Source organism: Orussus abietinus, unplaced genomic scaffold (genome assembly GCF_000612105.2).
Source record: "Orussus abietinus isolate OABI.00-Male unplaced genomic scaffold, Oabi_2.0 scaffold173, whole genome shotgun sequence".
NCBI lineage: Eukaryota > Metazoa > Arthropoda > Insecta > Hymenoptera > Orussidae > Orussus > Orussus abietinus.
The window spans coordinates 27,033-48,545 of record NW_019394381.1 but is presented as its reverse complement, the minus strand read 5'-3'; the positions used below and the strand labels follow the sequence as shown (position 1 = coordinate 48,545).

Sequence of the window (21,513 nt, the reverse complement as noted above, 5' to 3'; positions counted from 1 at the left end):
TATATGTGCCCATAATTATGAAAGTGGTCTAAGTCATATATTTTTTGTTTCGAAATTACATTGAATTAATTTCGTTTGAAATAATATGGCGTGAAATAACTGATAAACTCATTTTTTTTTTAATTTTGACTTAGACCACTTTCATAATTATGGGCACATATCATCTCAGAATAGTTGAAAATTTATGTTAAAGTTTTAATTATATAAGAGCACTGCAATTGTTTTAACTCACGATCTATGCAAATCACAATGGGTAGAAAATGTTATGGAAAATATATTTAGTATTTAAAAAAATGTAAAGTTACCTGGTAAAAGCAGAAGCCTGAACGATCAAGACTGTTCTATTATTATATTGACTATTTATTGTTTCAATGCAAATACAAACATTTAAATCGACCAAGCGACTGCATTTATGCAAATTTCCTAAATACTTGAAAGAAATTGCAAAACGAAGGTGTTTAAAATGCAGTTAAAAGTTTATGTTAAAGTTTTAATTTTATGAGATCACTGCAATTGTTTTAACTTACGATCTATGCAAATCACAGAGGGTGGAAAATGTTATGTAAAATATATTTATTATTTAAAAAAATATAAAGTTACCTGGTAAAAGCAGAAGCTTGAACGATCAAGACTGTTCTATTGGTTGTTTCTTGTTGCACAACGACCGGGTACTCGTCTTCTGGGACATCGTTGAGAGGTGGTGTACCTGAAAATCAGCAATGCAATTATTTTAATACACACCTCTTATTAATTTCCAGTATGATAATTAAAGTCGATCGGGATCGCTCGGTATCATGCCGGATGGAAATCGATATAAGAGAGGCGCGAGAGGAAATAATTATTAAAAGCGATTGAAGGATCCTTTCATGAATTACGAATCGAAAATAATTTCACCTTGCCAACTGAAAGTTTGACGCGTCATGCGGCTGGATTAATTACCGAGAGACCTGCAGGTGCAGGTGCAAGTGCAGGTGCCCCAAGAAGGAGCCTAAATGTTTCGTTTGATCCTTCAATTCTTTTTTTTCTTCTCTTAAAAATATTATTTACAACTTATTCCTCTTCCTCAAAGTTCTACGAATCATTTACTAACATTAAACAGTTAAATAATAAAATCTGGAAGTAATGACTGGTTTTTGTTTTAAATTTCCACGTGCCGTTGACTTAAAAAATATTAATAAAAATCCCTCGAGGAGAAACTTAAATTTAATCCTTCAATTCTTCTCGCGAAAATTAAATTTGGAATTTATAACATATTTCTCTCTGATGATAGTTAACCCTTTGAACGCGGAGCCACTTCGACATATGGGCGAAATTCCTCTGACCGTGCAGGCAATATTGGACCAAACGTCGGGCGCCTTTAGGCGCTCTTAGTAGCCAAAGAGTTAATCTTTATATTATGTCTGGAAGGAAACCTGAATACAGAAAGGTGTGGGAATGTCCTCCAACGATTAGGTCAACGTCCGGACATTTTTTAGCGATGATTCTGTCAATCTCCAAGCCACAATGATCCAAGACCACGATAATATCCACTCCTCGATCTTTCAATTTTTTAGCCTCCTCGTTGATGCTCTCTACTTCGTCGAGGAATTTTAATTTGCCACTACTGGAGAGAGTCTGCAAATAAATGACAAAGTCAATTTTAAATGCCGGATAAGTTTGCAGGGATTATAATTAATTATAATTAATTTTCTTTCCTAACATCAGTAGATGAGATGATGGCACCAATTACGCCGATTTTCCTGCCACCTCTTTCAAGAACCGTACTATTCTTGTACAAGCCCTGAAAATTATTATTAAACATTATTTCTTTAATTTGTTAAGGTGACATGAAAGTGCGATACCTATTAGGAAAAACCTTTTTTACCAACGTCGATCAAGTTCCTCGACGTGTTTTATTTCACCTTAATAGTATGATGAATTTACAGAATAAGTATAAAATACTAAATCGAATGTAATTTTGCACGAATTTTTATATACTTTAATATACTATTTAAAAATTTCCATTTTGGTTTACCTTCATATCTGGTTCATCAGTTGCATCAATATTTGCCACCACAACTGGAGCATCGATCATTTTTAAAAACGGAACCACTCCAGGAATTTTATCATCGAACTCATGATTGCCGAGAGTCTGAAAAATGATTTTATTTTCATAAATAATTACTCTAACCGTTGCACTTCCCTGAGTAATTATCTAATCCTCGATAATATCAGAAATGCGTTTTCATTTCGTAATCTGTGCCGATAAGCCGTGAAATCACGTGACGGTCATAAATATCGTAGCAAAAGTCATTATCGGAGGAACATGATCGTCATTGTTGAGATAAAGTTAAGACTTATTCGCAGACATTGATTGAAAATGCAGCAAAAACAAATCCAAGTGGAACGTGAGAATTATCATTGAGGAAAATGTATGGTGTAATTATTTCTTACAGATTAACGATCATTGATTATTTTTTTTAATTAACTTGTGCCAAGTTATATGTGCCCATAATTATGAAAGTGGCCTAAGTCATATATTTTTTGTTTCGAAATTACATTGAATTAATTTCGTTTGAAATAATATGGCGTGAAATAACTGATAAACTCATTTTTTTTTTAATTTTGACTTAGACCACTTTCATAATTATGGGCACATATGTTGATTGTATGGGATATTATGAGGTCAATCGTATTAATTAGGACATGTTCTAAGCATTGACAATCATACCAATTGCTGTTAGTTGCGCGTCATGGGAACAATGCGATTGAGAGCCTCAATTAATCATGATCATTTTATGAGAATAAATGACACGTGGATTTAATTTTAGACGCGTTATAGCATCCTTGAATAATCGACATTCACGTTTAATGAGGAATTAACAGTCTATTATTGCGATGATTATTCGTAGCGGAAGATAAAATGGAATCATGTTCACCATTAATAATTTTCTTAGAGAAAAAATTTAGTTACAGCTAAACGTCACAGATGGCGACGTTGGTCCTAAACAGTCGTTAGAATAATGAATTTTCGGGATTTATACAGTTTTAAGTCGATCTCTTCGTCATTACTTTACGGAAATGATATATGGAACGCTTCAGTTCGTATAATTATCAACGTAGACTGTAAAAAAACATCAACATAACTAAAAATGACGGTAACGTGACGCGCCAGCTTATGTTCCCACTTGAGTATTCAAAATGACGTTCCCACCGAAAAGGGTATAGATGAATTTAAATTTATCGAGCGCCTTTCATATGTGCCCATAATTATGAAAGTGGTCTAAGTCATATATTTTTTGTTTCGAAATTACATTGAATTAATTTCGTTTGAAATAATATGGCGTGAAATAACTGATAAACTCGTTTTTTTTTTTAATTTTGACTTAGACCACTTTCATAATTATGGGCACATATCATCTCAGAATAGAATGAGGAATTTATTTAAAAACTTGCCAGAGCATCGTGGGGCAACATGTTTAAAAATGTCGCCGTAACGTTCCATCTATGTAACGTGTACCAAAGAGTGCCTTGAAATTGGTCTCCTGCGTTCAAGAAAATTGCATTGCGCCTCTCTTTCATTAAACGATGACTGGCTGTATAAACACGAGCGATCCCACCGAGACATTTATCTTTTACCTCCTCGTAACAAGTTCCAGAAGAAGGACCCGTCTGCATAAATCTAGAAACCAGAGTAAGGTGAAATGATCTATAAATATTGTGACATTTAAATATATATTAACAAATTAAATATATATATAAACTGGGTACACCGAATCATTTGAAACTTTAACACGTGATTATGGAGGCCCTAAGGAAGAACGCGATGCTCGTGACATTTTTTTTTTTTTTCAAAAAAATTTGTATATTTACCGTAGACCAGAACCAAAATGACATTTTTTTGTGAAAAATGAAATTTCACCAGCATCGCGTTCTTTCTTAGGGCCTCCATAATCACGTGTTAAAGTTTCAAACGATTCGGTGCACCCAAATTGGAGAAAATTTTTATAAAAAATGTCACGTTGTATATACGTTATACCACAAACCAGCGAAAATAAAAACATGTATTTAAGTAATTAAATTGAAATAAATCGTTAGGTAAGTCGACAATTCTTTATATTGTTACTGTAATGACATAGTATGCCGATGAGTTTTATTATCAGAGCAAGGTCTCGATAATGACAGGGATTTTTCGTCATTTACATAATTCATCAGTCCTCGAATCAAATGCAGGCCATGGTGACAAAAAGAAACCAATGCAACCTAGATTTCTCAATTAGGTCTTATATAGTTCCATATGTTCACGGTCAAATTTGTTTTTCGCAGCGAATTTAATTTAGAAATAATTACAAACTTAAATAAAATTTCTGGGAGGATGGCAAGAAGAAATCAGCTGTGCCAGAAAATATATTATTAATTAATACTTGGTTCGTTTCATAGAGAAAAGTAAATTGTTAAACTTTAATAAATTTATCCGCGACTTATGGAACAATCCAATAAATCAGGAGATTTTTCGAGCGAGCAACAATGTAACCCAATGTCCAATTAATGAAGTATTGAATAAATATGAAATATTGGAATACACATTTCATACGTAGAAGTAATGTAATATTCTTATAAATAATTAAAAATGGAACACTCTGTATAATATAATAAATATCGAAAACTAATGGACGATATAACGTTAATTTAATTGTTTTACCTTGCGTGAAAATCATTGAGATGTATGACCGATAATTCGAACAAATTAGCTTGTTGCTGTTTGGTGACGTCACGGGTAACGAAGCCATGACAGGTCAGCACAAGGGAAAGAACCAACCACGAAGCGACCTCTGTCATGGCTCCAACGGAAATGCCGAATCAGGGACTTCCTAATCACTTCGACCGAGAGTTCTCTCGGTCTCGCCAACTCAATTATCTCTGTAAAGGTAAGTGCGATTAGCAAAGCTTCATTATCCGAGTGTCGACAGAGAAGCAAATCAAATTGAAGGCCGATTGTATGACTCGTTCCGCGGCGTTACACTAAACGTGCTTGTCACGTGAATTTTACGATAACGCGGAAGAATAAATAAAACCACAACAAAGCGTTTAAATCTAAGTTCTGAAATAGATTTAATTGTTGAACGTGTCACTAAATTGATATTTATAAAATGATATCTTAAAGGGTACCACCTCGTTCTTCTACGATTATGTAATAAAATATCATTAAACACCGATTATTTTAAAACAAATTGTTTCAGATGAGACATCCAAGCTTGAAAACCGATTAAACAGTTGAACAAACAAATCTTATCGGCAAATGATATTAAAATCGTTAATGACGCTTTAAACTATAATAATTACAAAATCATGTATCGTTACTTCATTCTTCAGAGGTTTAACATTTATATATGGAACCCTTGTAATTTTATACACACGTTGTTGAAACTACTATCTTACATTACGAAACGAGTTAATTTTGATAACACAGCGTTAATAAATAACGATAAAAGTGCAGGCATTTCCGAAATCTATGCCATGACGCTAATTCGTTGCCATGGAGACCGCGTCTATGGCTACGATTACCTTGGCAACCGTTGCTAAGGGAGGAGGGGACGCGACGCTAACCACCACATGGCTCCGCATGGACGCAATTTTTCTTGCAAGGAAATGCAGAACCTCACAAAATACCGCTTCTCGGTATTAATTGTGCGTAAAAGTGTACGTAATTGCGGTTTACGAGCACATCTCAATTTAAGATAATTGAAACGATTATTTCTGGCAGACATTTCGCGAGGAAATCGCGAACGTTCCTCAAGCTTCTCAGGGACTCAGGGACGATAGAATTTCCCACGAGTGGCAAGAGGTGATTATTGTCGTTGTCAAGAGACATCGCCTCAACGTAATTAATACCGCGTGCCTTAGAAATTTTCGTACGGCCGAGAATCGAGGCCATACCTAATTGAGGATAAATTGTTTCGACTCGTGTCGCAATCATTCGAAATCACGCTTCCAACGTAGACCGAAGGTCGCAACAAATGTTATGCCTCGGGTAAGAAAAATATAGCGATTCGACGAATCGAAACGTTCAAAAGAGACCTTTCTTTATTCCTGCTTAATTTCTACTAAAGACTCACAGTGCCTCATCCAAATGTTGCGCAATCTACGCACCTGCCTTGCGACAAAGAAATAAAAAAGATAAACGACCGTTCGCCTTTGAATTCCTTAACACTTTTTATCGACTTCATTAGAATTGTTCAAATCAAGAAAATTAACGCCTTTTCCAAAGAGAAATGATTTCCAAACAAATTACTCCTTCGTATAATTTGTTAATTACCTAAATAATAAAATATTTTTCAGGGAGGAGCAATTGTTAAGAAATGTGTAGTTTACTGCTTTCACGTATTGAGAAATTTCGTAGGGGCTCTTATCGGAGATGATAAGGATTTATCTCGATCGAATAAATAATGAACGTGACAATATCTACTATTCTCACATCTACGACTATTCCGGGCGATGTTTTTCTGCTCCACTTTTTTTCATGGAAATTCCCAGGTTATTAGGAAATTCTTTTCTTAAAAATACAAGCATTGTAACAATTCCTAGAATCGAATTTTTTACTGCGGTGTCAATATACTGATTCACTGTTAAGACGTCGAGTTTATAATTGTGCTGCAACCTTGTGTACTAAAAGTGCATTGAATTTTATGAATTTTTTAACAGTGCAATATCTAATAATATCCCCGCGGTATAAAGAGGAAAAAGAGCTAGCAAGAAGGGCGGCTTGCCAACTTCAGACGGGAAATAAATGAAGTATATCCGTTGTATACGAGCGCGTTGTGTACTTGGCGTGAAGACGCAAGTTCTATATCTGAATAGCGACCGTGGCGCGTTTTCTTATGTCCTGCTCATTCTGAAACGTCCATTTCCTGGAGATCAAAGCCAAACGAGAGTCCATTAAAAGTAAAAAAGAAAAAGATCTTGAAAAAAAACGCGGGAAATGTCAGGCATGAAGCTTTCCTCCGCTTCTTTTTAATTCCTCGTTTGTAGAATAACTTAAGGTGATATGAAAGGGTCATTCTATGTATATATAAAAATGTGAAAATATTTTATAAATATTGTGACATTTTGGTACATATATAGAATGACTTGAAAAAAAAAAAGAACGCAGGAAATGTCAAGCATGAAGCTTTCTTCCCTTTTTTCTTAATGCCTCGTTTGTAGGATAACTTAAGGTGATATAAAAGGGTCATTGTACATATATATAAATGTGAAAATATGTATAAAACTTTTCTTAAAATTTCAAAATATTTTATAAATATTGCAACATTTTGATACATATGAAGAATGACTTGAAAAAAAAAGATCTTCAAAAAGAACATGGGAAATGTCAGACATGAAGCTTTCCCAACGCATGAAAAATAAAGAAGACTCCATTTTGAGGGTTTACGTGATTCCTGGTTTTGATTAACCTAATTTTCATTGAATACGCTCGAGAAATTTGTTTTATAAAAAAGATTTAACATTAATGAAGAATATAAGTAATTTTAACAGCGCGTTAAAAATAAAGAAGACTTCATTTTGAGGGTTTTGTGTGATTACTGAAGTTTCGATTAACATAATTATCGTTGAATAAGCTCGAGAAACTCATATTCTGAATATTAACGTTTCCTGAACAAGAAATGCCTGCAAGTAAACTATGTTTAATATGCGAAACAAGACAGCGTGATGTAACGAGGAAATGTATTTCCTCCGGTTTGCCAATTTTCAGCCAACTTAATGCTTCGCGTCTCTCTTCGCCACGTGGACTCGGCCATTCGCGTGAGAATTATTATTGCGAATTTGGAACGGGTTAACTCGGATTTTGCGGATAAAATTAACAAATTTTAAGTAAAAGTACACGGTACATATATGCAGATGCAGGTTTGTCCTTCAATTTCCATTAGATACCCTCAGCAACGCGTAATTAAACATCAAAGTATTTTAAAAGAAACCAACTATTCACTTCCTTTTCAATTTTTCGTATCCAATTACTACACACTTATAAATAAATAATTTTCTTCTCAAAAAAGGCACTTTATACAAGAAGGAAAATTCGAAATGGCTAACGAGGCGGCTCAAAGCTTTGTTTAGCTGCGGTTCCACGTCCAATATTAATTAATATTTCAATAGCATTCATCCTGCACCCTCTTTTCTTTAAAGCCTAGTATTAAATTACTTCACTCTTTTTATAAATAAATAATTTTCCTATCAAAAAAGGTGCTTTATACCAGAAAGAAAATTCGAAATGGCTAACGAAGCGGCTCAAAGCTTTGTTCAACTGCGGTTCCACGTCCAATATTAATTAATATTTCAATAGCATTCATCCTGCACCCTCTTTTCTTTAAAGCCTAGTATTGAATTACTTCACTCTTCTTATAAATAAATAATTTTCCACTCAAAAAAGATGCTTTATACCAGAAAGAAAATTCGAAATGGCTAACGAGGCGGCTCAAAGTGGTTCCAAAAAAGCTTTATTAAATCAAGCTTCCACTTTTAATATTAATTAATATTTCAATACCATTCATCCTACACCCTCAATCCTTTAAGCCCATTAAATGACCTTATCAAATTCATCCCAAGATCTTTTCCTCATGCAATATCAGATAATTTTTAATAAATTTCCCGCGAAGGATGAAAAATTTCCACCGCTAATCCCTTCATTTTTTAATACAGATTTTCACGAGGGATCACTTAAACTCCGTCGACATTCTTTATCATCGTAACTTGTCACTTTTATCACTCCTCGTATTAAACTCCATTGTTGCCGCAAATTCGGGAAATAAATGCCAAAACTGCGCTTTCGTAACATTTACTGTCCTGGTTATTTATCCAAGTACTTCAATATTATTCCCCGACTTCTGTTCGACTCCGTAAATTTTGCGATAACATTATTGGATGAAACAACATTCTCAGGTGTGAAAAATGTCGTCACATGTGTATAACACATGGCAAGCATAAGAAGAGGAACGCGACAGCCGAGCCAAGAAAAAGCCCTCGAATGAATTAACAAATTGCAATTTTTCAAACTGGTCTTTACCTGCACTTATGTAGAGAAACATGACTGTGGTAATTTCGGTAAATGCAGGAAATATGAATTATTGACAAACTACTAAATTTATGTCGCTTCCTTATTTCGCTATCTCGTTAAAAATAGAACTTCGTCACATGTCAGGAAAAGAACCGATTATATAAATAATTAATGCCAGAACGTTTCGTAACATTTGAAGAAACGTCATCCTGCCTCGTATTTTTATTTTTCCACTTTAATGAGGCTAAAATAAATTGTAAGATCGAAATCGACAAAATGCCGGCTAAAAATTATTATACCTTGAGAAAGATTATTATATGTATTCTTAATTAACCCTCAGAGGTTTTCGTTCAAGATCTTGGATTTTCCAGTAATTTATGAAAAAAAGGAAATTAATCCCCCGTCCTTACGTCTCTAACTTAAAAATCATAATCTTGGGATATTTTTTATAAGACGATAATCTTCATGAATTGAAGAAAGGATTATAATAAATGCGTGATTTGCAGAATGTTCCTCCATATGTTATACTTTGTTAGGTGAAAAAATTCCTCGCCTTTATTAACGCGTATTAATTTTAAATAATAATTATACTGAACTCCCTAAACACAATTTACTGTGAAGTAAAATAAGAATTGTTTAAGCGAAGCCTGAGATTAAAAAAATAATTGAACTTCGCGGCTCGCTGCTAATTCTCATTAAATTCACGTCCGTTAATTAATTATGAAATTGGGTCTAAAATAAAAACTTAATGTTCTGCACTTATTATAGGATATAATTTACTGCATTAAACAATAGTTCTTCGTATTAATTAATGAATGTGAATTTAAGCTAAGAAACATACAATGTATTATTAAATAAGCACTTATCGATTCAAGCCGATGATTACAAAATAATATCACCAATTCGCATTAATGTTAAATGCCACGTCTCGTTGCTAATCCTCATTATAATTGCAATTCTCTTCTACTATTTAATTAAGGAATTAGTTAAAAAATAATCTCTAAGAAATCTGCTGCATTTCGCCGGCGAGATAATTAGAGGTTTCCTCAGCAGAAATAAAAATATCTAATTTCTCAATCCAAGCCGATAATTATAAAGTAAAATTACCAATTGGCATTAAAATAAAATACCACGTCTCGTTCTTAATTCTCATTATAATAGACATTTTCTTCCATTATTTAATTAAGGAATTCTTTACCGCATTTCGCCGGCGAGATAATTAGAAGTCTCCGCGGCGTAAATAAAAAATGTAAAAAAGAAGTGAAGTAAAAAATGTATTTTTATAATGTTAATAAGTTAAAACATATATAATTTCTCTATACGTNGAGAGAAGATGTCTTCTCCTTCAGATATCTTCGAATGAAATATACAAGAAAAACAAAATGAAGAAAATCTGTCACTTGAGATATTTAGCAAAGATTACAAAGAAATATTTAGAAATTATTCTATGCTACTAGGGAAGGCTCGGAAAGATCGGAGGATGAATAAAATGCCTCCTTCCGAGGTCTCTAGTTCCCCTGACACGGACTCGTGCTATCTGAATCCGAAGCCCTCCACAGTGACAGAAACGAAAGCACTCGAGACGCCTAAGCAGTGATCTCTCGCTCGTCGCGCCGAAAAGGCCGCTCGGATATGACACCCGTCAGCGACTGATATATATCCCTGTTTATTCCCAAAAGTGACACCCCTTGACGTTCCCCAAGCTTGTCATCAAAAATGTCACCTTCGGTGTCAGCGATCGCGTTATTGATGCTCGCCTTGGCCATCGAAGGACTTCCTATAGATTCAGCCACCGAAGGACTCACACTAAGGATCGTGCACACCAATGACATGCACTCTAGGTAAATAGACCTGATTATGTATTGTAATTCCGTGTATCGTAATTTAAATTAAAATTATGTATCGTAACTGGGGATGTATTAGGTAATAAAATGACATTTCTCAATTTTATCTATTAAGGTGAAGTGAAACACGTCGAGGAACTTGATCGACGTTGGTAAAGAAGATTTTTCTAAATGCCTACGTTGCCGATGTTGGCTTTTATATTGACAGCTCGGTCGAATTATATTGGGTATTGTACCAAATGGCATACNTTGTTTAGTTTTGATATCATAATTTGTTTAGTTTTGATATCAGAATTTGATTAATTTTGATATGTGGCTCATTGGTCACGTGGCCGGAGCGATCAGCTGATTTTGACGTTTCTGCTAGCCGAGCGTGGCATACGCCACTTGTAAATTCCGTTTTACCGTTTCCTGCCGTAATTAATTTTGCGGCTAATTTGTTCGGCCACTACGACGAATAATAACAATCTTGTATATCGAGGGTGAGGACAATTGTACAAGTTAGAACACTCTGATAATAAAAAAAAAAGTGTCTTATGCGTTGCTATGCTAAAACGATGGTAATACAAGGTCTCGGAGTGAAAATTTAATTGACCTGGAAATCACAGATGGCGCAGGGGTCCCTCTGCAGTCGATTAGGGCCTCAAAAACCATGAATCCAGAGGACTTCTGGAGTTTTACTTGGATTTCTTTATAATTATTGTAAAAAAACAACAGATGGAGTATGCCATTTAGTACAATACTCAATATAATTCGACACAGCTGTCGATATAAAAACGAACGTCGGCAACGTATTTAGAAAAACCTTTTTTTACCGACGTCGATCAAGTTCCTCGACGTGTTTCACTTCACCTTAAAATTACTTCGTCTTCCTAGGTTAAATGTGATCTCTTTTTTGTTGAAATTCAGATTCGAAGAGACGTCAAGGGTGTCAACGAGATGCAGTTGGAATGATTCTACGACAGGAAAGTGTTATGGGGGTTTTGCAAGAATAGCCACGTTGATTCGACAAGCTCGAAATTCGACGGTTCCAAGTCTCTTTTTAAATGCTGGAGACACGTACCAGGGAACCATCTGGTACAATATCCATAAATGGAAAATTGTCACCAGGTTTTTAAATCTCTTAGCCCCGGATGCGATTGTAAGTATGAATTCAATTTTCAGTTTAACAATGTATTTGGTCAAAACTTGGCCCTGTTTCCTGACATGACATATTTAGTTTCCATAATTTGCAAACATATACAGCAACTATATTTTTTTAATTTGTGAACATACAATAAAAAAACAACATTTTTTACTTCACGATTATTATCGGACACTTCATTTGGTATCAAAACAATAATTTTTTTAATATTTTCGTTCCGTTATTTCATTATGGGAGCAAAACGTGTGATTTTGATATAAAATGTTTTTAAAACGTTTATAATGTACTCGGCAGGTTAATATTTAAAAAATACAAATATTAAAATGAAACGAAATGTTTTGTAAAACTCCAGAAATCCTCTGGATTCATGCTTTCTGGGGTCCTAATTGACTGCAGAGGCACCCCCTGCGCCATCTGTGATTTCCAGGTCAATTAAATTTTCACTCCGGGACCTTGTATTACCATCCTTTTAGCATAGAAGCGTATACAACACTTTTTTTGCATTTATCCCGTTCATATTCGAGTTTATCGATTACCAGAGTATTTAAAATTGTTTTACAACTGTCCTGACCCTTTCGATTCTCATATCAGAGCCTTCGATAATTGTATATTGATCGAAATATGAGAGCTCGACGCCATTTTGATCCTGGTCTGAGCTGAGTTGAAAAATTTTGTTAAAAAATCCAAATTTTGAATGTGTCAGGACAATTCTTAGATGATCAGGAGTCATTTGTCAAAGTTTTTGGACAGTTTGGTCTAATACCCTTAAAAAAAAAGTGTTGTATTCGAATCGACTGATTTGAAGGGGGTTTCACTTCACCTTAAGACTCGGTCACTTGGATACTTTGAAGATTGTATACACTAATGACACGCACTCTAGGTAAATACTTTTGATTATGTATAGTAATTCGTAACTGTGGATATATTACATAGTAAAATAACATTTGTCAATTTTATATATTAAGACTCGGTCACTTGGAGACTTTGATGATTGTATATACTAATGACATGTACTCTAGGTAAGTAGCTCTCATTATTTATAATAATTCGTAACTGTGGATGTATTACGATAATGACAGGTAAGCAGTTGTTTTAGCTGACATTGAGAACATTGGGACAAAACGAAGAATCTAGAGACAAGTATAAGGCAGATGTGAGATTTCTGATAATGAAGATAAGTACAGCGAAGTGTGTAAAATCGTTTTTATTGCTTTGCTCGTACAACACGAGTGGCTCTTCGAGGCCGCAAGTGTTCGAGTTCGACTAGCATAATTGATAATCATCCAACAATACGGTCATTAATTATGTAAGCTTTCGAGATTGCTCAATGACACGAAACCAGAAAGTCAGTTTCCGAGGAAGAGACGTTCCGGGATTTTATCCGGGGTTTTTACCGCGCGATAATGAATACTAATTCTATGTATTAAATCCAGTAATTATTTATCGTGATTACTTCATTTGCGTCGTTTACATTAGGTTCTCCCACGGCATAATTCATCCACTCATTCGTAAGCATTCTGTTTTTCCATTACATTTTTAGAACTATTTTTATGAATTTTACAGTGACCCAAGGGTTTCCCTGTTAAGTAATAGCAAATCAGTCGACTCGAATTACAGTTTTTTTTTAAAGGTGTTTGGATAGAACTGTCCGAAACTTTAACACAAGACTCGTGAGTACCTAGGAATTATCCTGTCACTTTTAACATTTGGATTTTTCTACAAGATTTTTTAACTTAGCCCAGACCAGAACGAAAATGGCGTCGAGCTCTCATATTTCGATCGATATACAATTATTAAAGCCTCCAATATGAGAACACGCTCGGGTGATATGTGGCTCGTTGGTCACGTGGCGGGAGCGATCAGCTGATTTTGACGTTTCGGCTAGCCGAGCGTGGCATACGCGACTTGTAAATTCTGTTTTAGTGTTTCCTGCCGTAATTAATCTGGCGGCTAATTTATTCAGTTTTTATATCATAATTTGTTTAGTTTTGATATCATAATTTGATTAGTTTTGATATGTGGCTCGTTGGTCACGTGGGAGAAATGATCAGCTGATTTTGACGTTTCTGCTAGCCGAGCGTGGCATACGCGACTTGTAAATTCCGTTTTACCATTTCCTGCCGTAATTATTCTTGCAGCTAATTTGTTCAGTTTTGATATCATAATTTGTTTAGTTTTGATATCATAATTTGTTTAGTTTTGATATCAGAATTTGATTAATTTTGATATGTGGCTCATTGGTCACGTGGCCGGAGCGATCAGCTGATTTTGACGTTTCTGCTAGCCGAGCGTGGCATACGCCACTTGTAAATTCCGTTTTACCGTTTCCTGCCGTAATTAATTTTGCGGCTAATTTGTTCGGCCACTACGACGAATAATAACAATCTTGTATATCGAGGGTGAGGACAATTGTACAAGTTAGAACACTCTGATAATAAAAAAAAAAGTGTCTTATGCGTTGCTATGCTAAAACGATGGTAATACAAGGTCTCGGAGTGAAAATTTAATTGACCTGGAAATCACAGATGGCGCAGGGGTCCCTCTGCAGTCGATTAGGGCCTCAAAAACCATGAATCCAGAGGACTTCTGGAGTTTTACTTGGATTTCTTTATAATTATTGTAAAAAAACAACAGATGGAGTATGCCATTTAGTACAATACTCAATATAATTCGACACAGCTGTCGATATAAAAACGAACGTCGGCAACGTATTTAGAAAAACCTTTTTTTACCGACGTCGATCAAGTTCCTCGACGTGTTTCACTTCACCTTAAAATTACTTCGTCTTCCTAGGTTAAATGTGATCTCTTTTTTGTTGAAATTCAGATTCGAAGAGACGTCAAGGGTGTCAACGAGATGCAGTTGGAATGATTCTACGACAGGAAAGTGTTATGGGGGTTTTGCAAGAATAGCCACGTTGATTCGACAAGCTCGAAATTCGACGGTTCCAAGTCTCTTTTTAAATGCTGGAGACACGTACCAGGGAACCATCTGGTACAATATCCATAAATGGAAAATTGTCACCAGGTTTTTAAATCTCTTAGCCCCGGATGCGATTGTAAGTATGAATTCAATTTTCAGTTTAACAATGTATTTGGTCAAAACTTGGCCCTGTTTCCTGACATGACATATTTAGTTTCCATAATTTGCAAACATATACAGCAACTATATTTTTTTAATTTGTGAACATACAATAAAAAAACAACATTTTTTACTTCACGATTATTATCGGACACTTCATTTGGTATCAAAACAATAATTTTTTTAATATTTTCGTTCCGTTATTTCATTATGGGAGCAAAACGTGTGATTTTGATATAAAATGTTTTTAAAACGTTTATAATGTACTCGGCAGGTTAATATTTAAAAAATACAAATATTAAAATGAAACGAAATGTTTTGTACATCTGTTAGTAACATATTATGAAATCACATGGAGGTAATATTGTATAAATATTATAGAGATAATGTTCTAAACGTTTTGCAAATATTTCAAATGTCTGCTAAGTATTTACAAAATGTACGATATTCGTTAAATATATAGAGAATATAGGGTAAATATTTTCTGCTACTAGGGTTAGCGGAAATTACAAAAAAAAAACACATTTAAAAAATATTGTGCACTACTAGGAGATAAAAATAAAATCGAACGTCTTTCTCTTCCGTATCTTTCAGAGTTTGGGAAATCACGAATTCGACGACGGAGTGTCCGGATTGGTGCCTTTCATCGAAAACGCGAGTTTTCCAATTTTGGCGTCAAATTTGGATCTGAAAGACGAGCCCAAGCTGCAAGCTACAAAATTGGCGAAGAGCACCGTACTTTTGGTGAACGGCACCAAAATCGGGGTGATAGGGTACTTGACCCCAGAGACGCAATTCATATCCATGACAGAGAAGGTCCACTTCCTGGACGAAGTGGAATCCGTCTCGAGAGAGGCTAAAAAGCTGAAAGCGGAAGGAGTAAACATTTTAATAGCCCTGGGCCACTCTGGATACGAGACGGACAAAAAGATCGCCAGGGAGGTCGAAGACATCGACCTCGTGATCGGGGGCCACACCAACACCTTTCTGTATTCAGGGAAACAGCCAGATTCGGAAATGCCGGAAGGGCTTTATCCCACGGAAGTGGTCCAGAAAAGCGGAAGAAAAGTCTACGTAGTCCAGGCTTACGCCTACACGAAATACCTGGGGAACTTCACCACGACTTTCGACTCCCACGGGGAAGTCCAAAGTATCCAGGGGAATCCCGTACTTGTGGACTCCACTGTAAAGCAGGTACTGATCGGCTTATTAATCTACTACTTATTATTTCTTAATCTAAGATTAATAAGAACGACTAAGGTGAAGTGAAACGCCCCCCTCTAAACGATCACATTAAATAAAACACTATTTTTTAAGGACATTGGATCGAACCGTCCAAAACTTTGACACGTGACTCGCGAGCACCAAGGAATTATCCTGACACTTTGAAAATATTTAAAAAAAATCATTTTATAAAATATGAGTAACTAAGGTGAAGTGAAACCCCCCCTGAAACGGGAGCTTTGATTGAGACACTTTTTTTTAAGCCTTTGTACACGGAGTCAGTTCGACTTATGGGCGAGATTCCTCTGACCGTGCAGGCAATATTGGACCAAACGTCGCGCGCCTTTGGGCGCTCTTAGGGGCCTTCTCACTTCATAATTTCTCCTGTCTTATTTATTTATCTTTAATGTTGAATCGAATATGGGCGTTGTATTTAACATTTAGAGTTGACTTTTCTTCATTTTCTAGGCTCCAGATATTCTAGAGGAGCTGGAGAAATGGAGAAAAGCCATTGACGAAGTCTCTCACCAAGTTGTTGGTACAACTCGCGTTCTTCTCGATGGAGACAGCAAAACGTGTCGAAGAAAAGAATGTAACCTGGGAAACCTCCTCACGGACGCCTTCATAGACTACGTAAATAATGACTTCATATATTAAAAAGCCATAGGACACTGAAAAATATTTTCTTCCTTACGGGGCATCCCTACCCAGATAGACAGTGATGCAAATTTTTCTTCAAATTTATTGTAATTTGCGTATATATATATCAGACATTTGATCATGCAGAAAATGGCCTGCAAATTGTTTGTTAATTGATTTTCCTCATCATGAATTTCTGTCCGGGTAGTGTCATAGACCAAAAATGTGATTTTTGGGAAGTAAAGAGAAATTACCTTTCTGTATAAGTGATTATATCTCAGGACAATTCTACCTTCAAGTAAAAACATTAAATTGTTTCAGAATTACACGCAATTTTGCAGAAGTGTATAAAAAATGTATTTTTCAGTGTTTAATCCCCTCCAATTGCGTGTATTTTTTAATTTATAATTGACTTATAGAATTCCAGACAATTCGCCGGAGACGAAGGGTGGACCGATGCTGCGATTGCGGTTCAACATAGTGGAGGCATCAGGACATCGATAACAAGACACAACAATGATCAGGTATCAGCAATCCTAGATAGACAAAGTGATGAAAAATTTGCATACAATTTGCAATATAAAAGATCATGAAATGAGTGACGAAGGTGTCACTTATGAGTTCAAACGAGGTCTCATAAGTGACACCCTCATCACTCATATCTGTAGTACGCAATGACAAACTAAAAATACTTAAATATGAAACAACATCGATAACAAGATGCAAAAATGATCAGGTATCACGAATCCTAGATAGACAAAGTGATGCAAAATTTGCATACAATTTGCCTCATAAAAGATCATGAAATGAGTGACACCCTCATCACTCATATCTGTAGTACGTAATGACGAACTAAAAATACTTAAATATGAAACAACATCGATAACAAGACGCAAAAATGATCGGGTATCAGGAATCCCAGATAGACAAAGTGATGCAAAATTTGCATACAATTTGCCTCATAAAATCATCATGAAATGAGTGACACCCTCATCACTCATATCTGCAGTACGCAATGACAAACTAAAAATACTTAAACATGAAACAACATCGAAAACAAGACGCAAAAATGATCGGGTATCAGGAATCCCAGATAGACAAAATGATGCAAAATTTTCATAAATTTTGTCTCATAAAAGATCATGAAATGAGTCACGAGGGTGTCACTTATAAGTCCTCGTTTGGAACTCATATCTGCAGTACGCAATGACGGACCAAAAACACTTAAACATGAAACAAAATGAAGTGCATGTAATGTCTCAATGTTTGTCCACATATGTCCATCTAAATTAATCCCACAAATTACGAATAAACAATTACAGCGTCCGTAGTTCATATTTGAGTAATTAGGTGATGGAAACGGAAACATGAAACAGCGTCACGTTTAGCTCACATTTGTAGCATCAACTATCTTCATACAACATCCGGAAATTAAGGTCATGGAATGATGTTACAGCTCCTGTTAAATTTTCCATAAATTTTCAGCTCATAAATGTCATAACTGGCGTATGACTCAAGTATGCGGTGAATACATTGCTGCAACCATTAATGACAAATTTACCGCAAATGTTTCTTCGAATTTACTGTGTAATGTGCGTACAAATATTGCAGACACTTCATGCAACAAATGGTCGGCAAATTGTTTGTAAATCGAATTTCCTCGTCATACGAGGATCATGAATTTCTACCTGGGACGATTATTATGAATAATTTCAGTGGTGGAAAAAAAAATAAGAAAAAAATCCTTTCAGATCACTACGGCAGATGTGTTGGCTGTTCTCCCTTTTTCAAATGGCCTCGTCAGGGTTTCAATGACTGGTGATAATATTTTGGAAATGTTGGAATGGAGTGTCCGGTCTCTTCAATTGGAAACAACATCTGATCTCAATGGAGCCTTTCTTCAGTTCTCTGGTCTTCAGGTCTGGATCTCTCTCCTTTTATCTTCCAATTTATGATGCTTTCACGGGAAGGAATTAAGATATTTACCCACCTCTTATGATAACGATAAATTAACAGTGGTATTCGGAGAAGCGGTTCATATACTTCTTTCATAACGCGTGTTCTAACAATATCCCTTTCTTAGTTAGATAATTAATTCAGTCAGTGTGTGGCTAAAACGACCATTGTTGTATAAATCCTTTTACGCACTTTAGATTGCAATATAAAGATATTCTTTCTTAGTTTAATTATTAGATCAGTCAGTGTGTGGCTAACACGACCATTGTTGCATAAATCTTTTTACGCACTTTAGGTTGCATAAATTCTTTTACGTGCTTTAGGTTGCATAAATCCTTTTACACACTTTAGATTGCAATATAAATATGCATTAACTACGCAAACTAGACTCCAACGTGTTGAAGATATATTAATTGTTCTTTTTTAGTTTAATCATTAATTCAGTCTGTGTGTGGCTAACACAACCATTGTTGTATAAATCCTTTTACGCACTTTAGATTGCAATATAAAGATACATTAACTATGCAAACTAGACTCCTCCATGTTAAAGATATATTAATTGTTCTTTCTTAGTTTAATTATTAATTCAGTCAGTGTGTGGCTAAAACGACCATTGTTGCATAAATTCTTTTACGCGCTTTAGGTTGCATAAATCCTTTTACGCACTTTAAATTGCAATATAAAGATGCATTAACTATGCAAACTAGACTCCAACATGTTAAAAATATATTAATTTTTCTTTCTTAGTTTAATAATTAATTCAGTCAGTGTGTGGCTAACACGACCATTGTTGCATAAATCTTTTTACGCACTTTAGGTTGCATAAATTCTTTTACGCGCTTTAGGTTGCATAAATCCTTTTACGCACTTTAAATTGCAATATAAAGATGCATTAACTATGCAAACTAGACTCCAACGTGTTAAAGATATATTAATTGTTCTTTCTTAGTTTAATCATTAATTCAGTCAGTGTGTGGCTAACACGACCATTGTTGTATAAATTCTTTTACGCACTTTAAGTTGAAATACAAAGATACAATAACTATGCAAACTAAACTCCAATATGTTAAAGATATATTAATTACTAGTCCGACCCAAGTCATTACGGTTCAATTAAGCAGCAAAAACCGCAATAACTACCTAACAACCTAATGCTTTTTATTTTTATTTCAGTTTATAATTATTCCTCAATACAATTTTTTCAGGTGATTTATGATTTGGTTAAACCACCCAATTCCAGAGTAATTTCCGTTCGTGTTCGCTGTGCCTCTTGTCTGATACCGACTTATAGCGATCTGCTCCGAAATGAGACTTATCAAGTCCTCATGACGGACTTTACGCAAAGTGGTGGAGATGGATACAAAATGCTCGTCAATTTAAAGCACACTGTACTCGGTGAGTACTAAAGACTAAGAGCATCTTTGTCTATTTTCCTCACCATTATTTACACTTGTAATATTTTCATTTGCATCCTTAAGGCGATGTGAAAATGCCGTGATGAGGTCTCATATATGAAACTTTTCTCTGTATCGTTTCAAACTTGCCAATGTGAATNTACAAAAAAATAATTAAAAATGAAAAATGATATAATTTTGGATAAAATTGCGTGATCCTTTTTATTAAATGTATGAAAAATTCATATTATTTTAAGGTAACTGAAATTGTAACATTAATATAACATGTTACCTTACCGTGTGAGAAATAATAACTAACATCTAACTTCCATGTTACTTTTATACTATATAACGTGTTAGTTTCGAAAACGTAACATTTACCTAACAATTATATAACAGTGGTCACTGGGTCGATATCAATTATACTTCTCTGTTTTAGGAATTGCCACGAACGACATTTTGGTGGAATATTTAGGAAGAAGAAGCCCGGTATATCCCTCCACGGAATGGAGAATAAATTACCAAAATACGGAAAAGAAAGTGGACGAAACGGAGAATGGAAGTTCCGATGGTACCAGCTACTCTGGTTCATCCTACGTAATAGTTCTATTGCTGGCAATTGTTTCTTGGAATGTCTGAAAACCGTCAATCATGTGATTCATTTTTAGAGGGTTTCTTTTTTGTTTATAAAGATCGAGTGTTAATTAATTCCGGCAGGAACTAGAACTAGAAATTTTAAAATCGCGACGGAAGAAATGTACATTGTTAATCGACGTTACAACCAACGCGTCGATAGGAGTATGTTTTAGTTATTGTTAAATTAAGTTTTGTTTACCTTCAAAGCGATGAAGAATCTTGTCAAGGAGAATCCTATTCTCCTTGACAAAATTCTAACTATTTAAAACTATATAAATTCTAACTATTTCTCATTTTTATACACCGTTGACGTTCTGTATAATGAACATTAACATAAACGTGTTAAGAGTAAGAGCTTGTTCTTAACATCATTTGATAATATTAATAAAATCACGTTAAATGTGAAGTGGAGAATAATTATTAGTTAGTAGTTCTTTCGGTGAGACACTTGGAAGAGCAATGTTAATAGAGTATTATTTAACAAGATTGTTTATGCAGATTGTATGGTGGTAAAGCGACATGCTGAAATTTGCAGCATCCGATAAGCACAGATTTTGGGTGACGAAG

General features: G+C 35.0%; 2 protein-coding genes across 3 annotated transcripts in view; one reads left to right on the top strand and one right to left on the bottom strand.

Annotated features, from left to right (window-relative positions):
• Positions 1–4,870, bottom strand: part of LOC105696594 (apyrase) — a 7,945-nt gene extending 3,075 nt beyond the window's left edge. The window contains exons 1-6 of the mRNA XM_023432093.1: positions 4,682–4,870; positions 3,436–3,661; positions 2,015–2,131; positions 1,700–1,780; positions 1,413–1,614; positions 601–706 (exon numbers count right to left, since the gene is read on the bottom strand). Coding sequence (XP_023287861.1) covers positions 601–706; positions 1,413–1,614; positions 1,700–1,780; positions 2,015–2,131; positions 3,436–3,661; positions 4,682–4,818 — 869 coding nt within the window. The 5' untranslated portion in view covers positions 4,819–4,870. The remainder of the gene's footprint in view (positions 1–600; positions 707–1,412; positions 1,615–1,699; positions 1,781–2,014; positions 2,132–3,435; positions 3,662–4,681) is intronic.
• A 5,716-nt stretch (positions 4,871–10,586) lies between these two features.
• On the top strand, positions 10,587–21,363 carry LOC105698301 (protein 5NUC-like). 2 transcript variants are annotated; one of them, XM_023432092.1, is made up of 8 exons: positions 10,587–10,869; positions 11,782–12,013; positions 15,692–16,291; positions 16,790–16,954; positions 17,380–17,484; positions 18,712–18,879; positions 20,122–20,311; positions 20,750–21,363. In XM_023432092.1, exons 1-8 carry the CDS (start codon positions 10,745–10,747, stop codon positions 20,947–20,949), a joined length of 1,785 nt encoding a protein of 594 aa, XP_023287860.1. In that variant the 5' UTR covers positions 10,587–10,744; the 3' UTR covers positions 20,950–21,363. The 2 variants fall into 2 exon arrangements, with proteins under 2 accessions (XP_023287860.1, XP_012277874.1); XM_012422451.2 differs by lacking the exons at positions 10,587–10,869; positions 11,782–12,013 and adding exons at positions 13,100–13,204; positions 14,843–15,074.
• The last annotated feature ends 150 nt before the right edge of the window (positions 21,364–21,513 follow it).

Bases quoted from the DNA above. Each gene is read 5' to 3' on its own strand.
- LOC105698301 (XM_023432092.1), top strand. From the start codon at position 10,745: ATGTCACCTTCGGTGTCAGCGATCGCGTTATTGATGCTCGCCTTGGCC. The intron at 17,485-18,711 runs GTATCAGCAATC...AAATCCTTTCAG, and splicing joins CAAGACACAACAATGATCAG to ATCACTACGGCAGATGTGTT. The intron at 18,880-20,121 runs GTCTGGATCTCT...CAATTTTTTCAG, and splicing joins TTCAGTTCTCTGGTCTTCAG to GTGATTTATGATTTGGTTAA.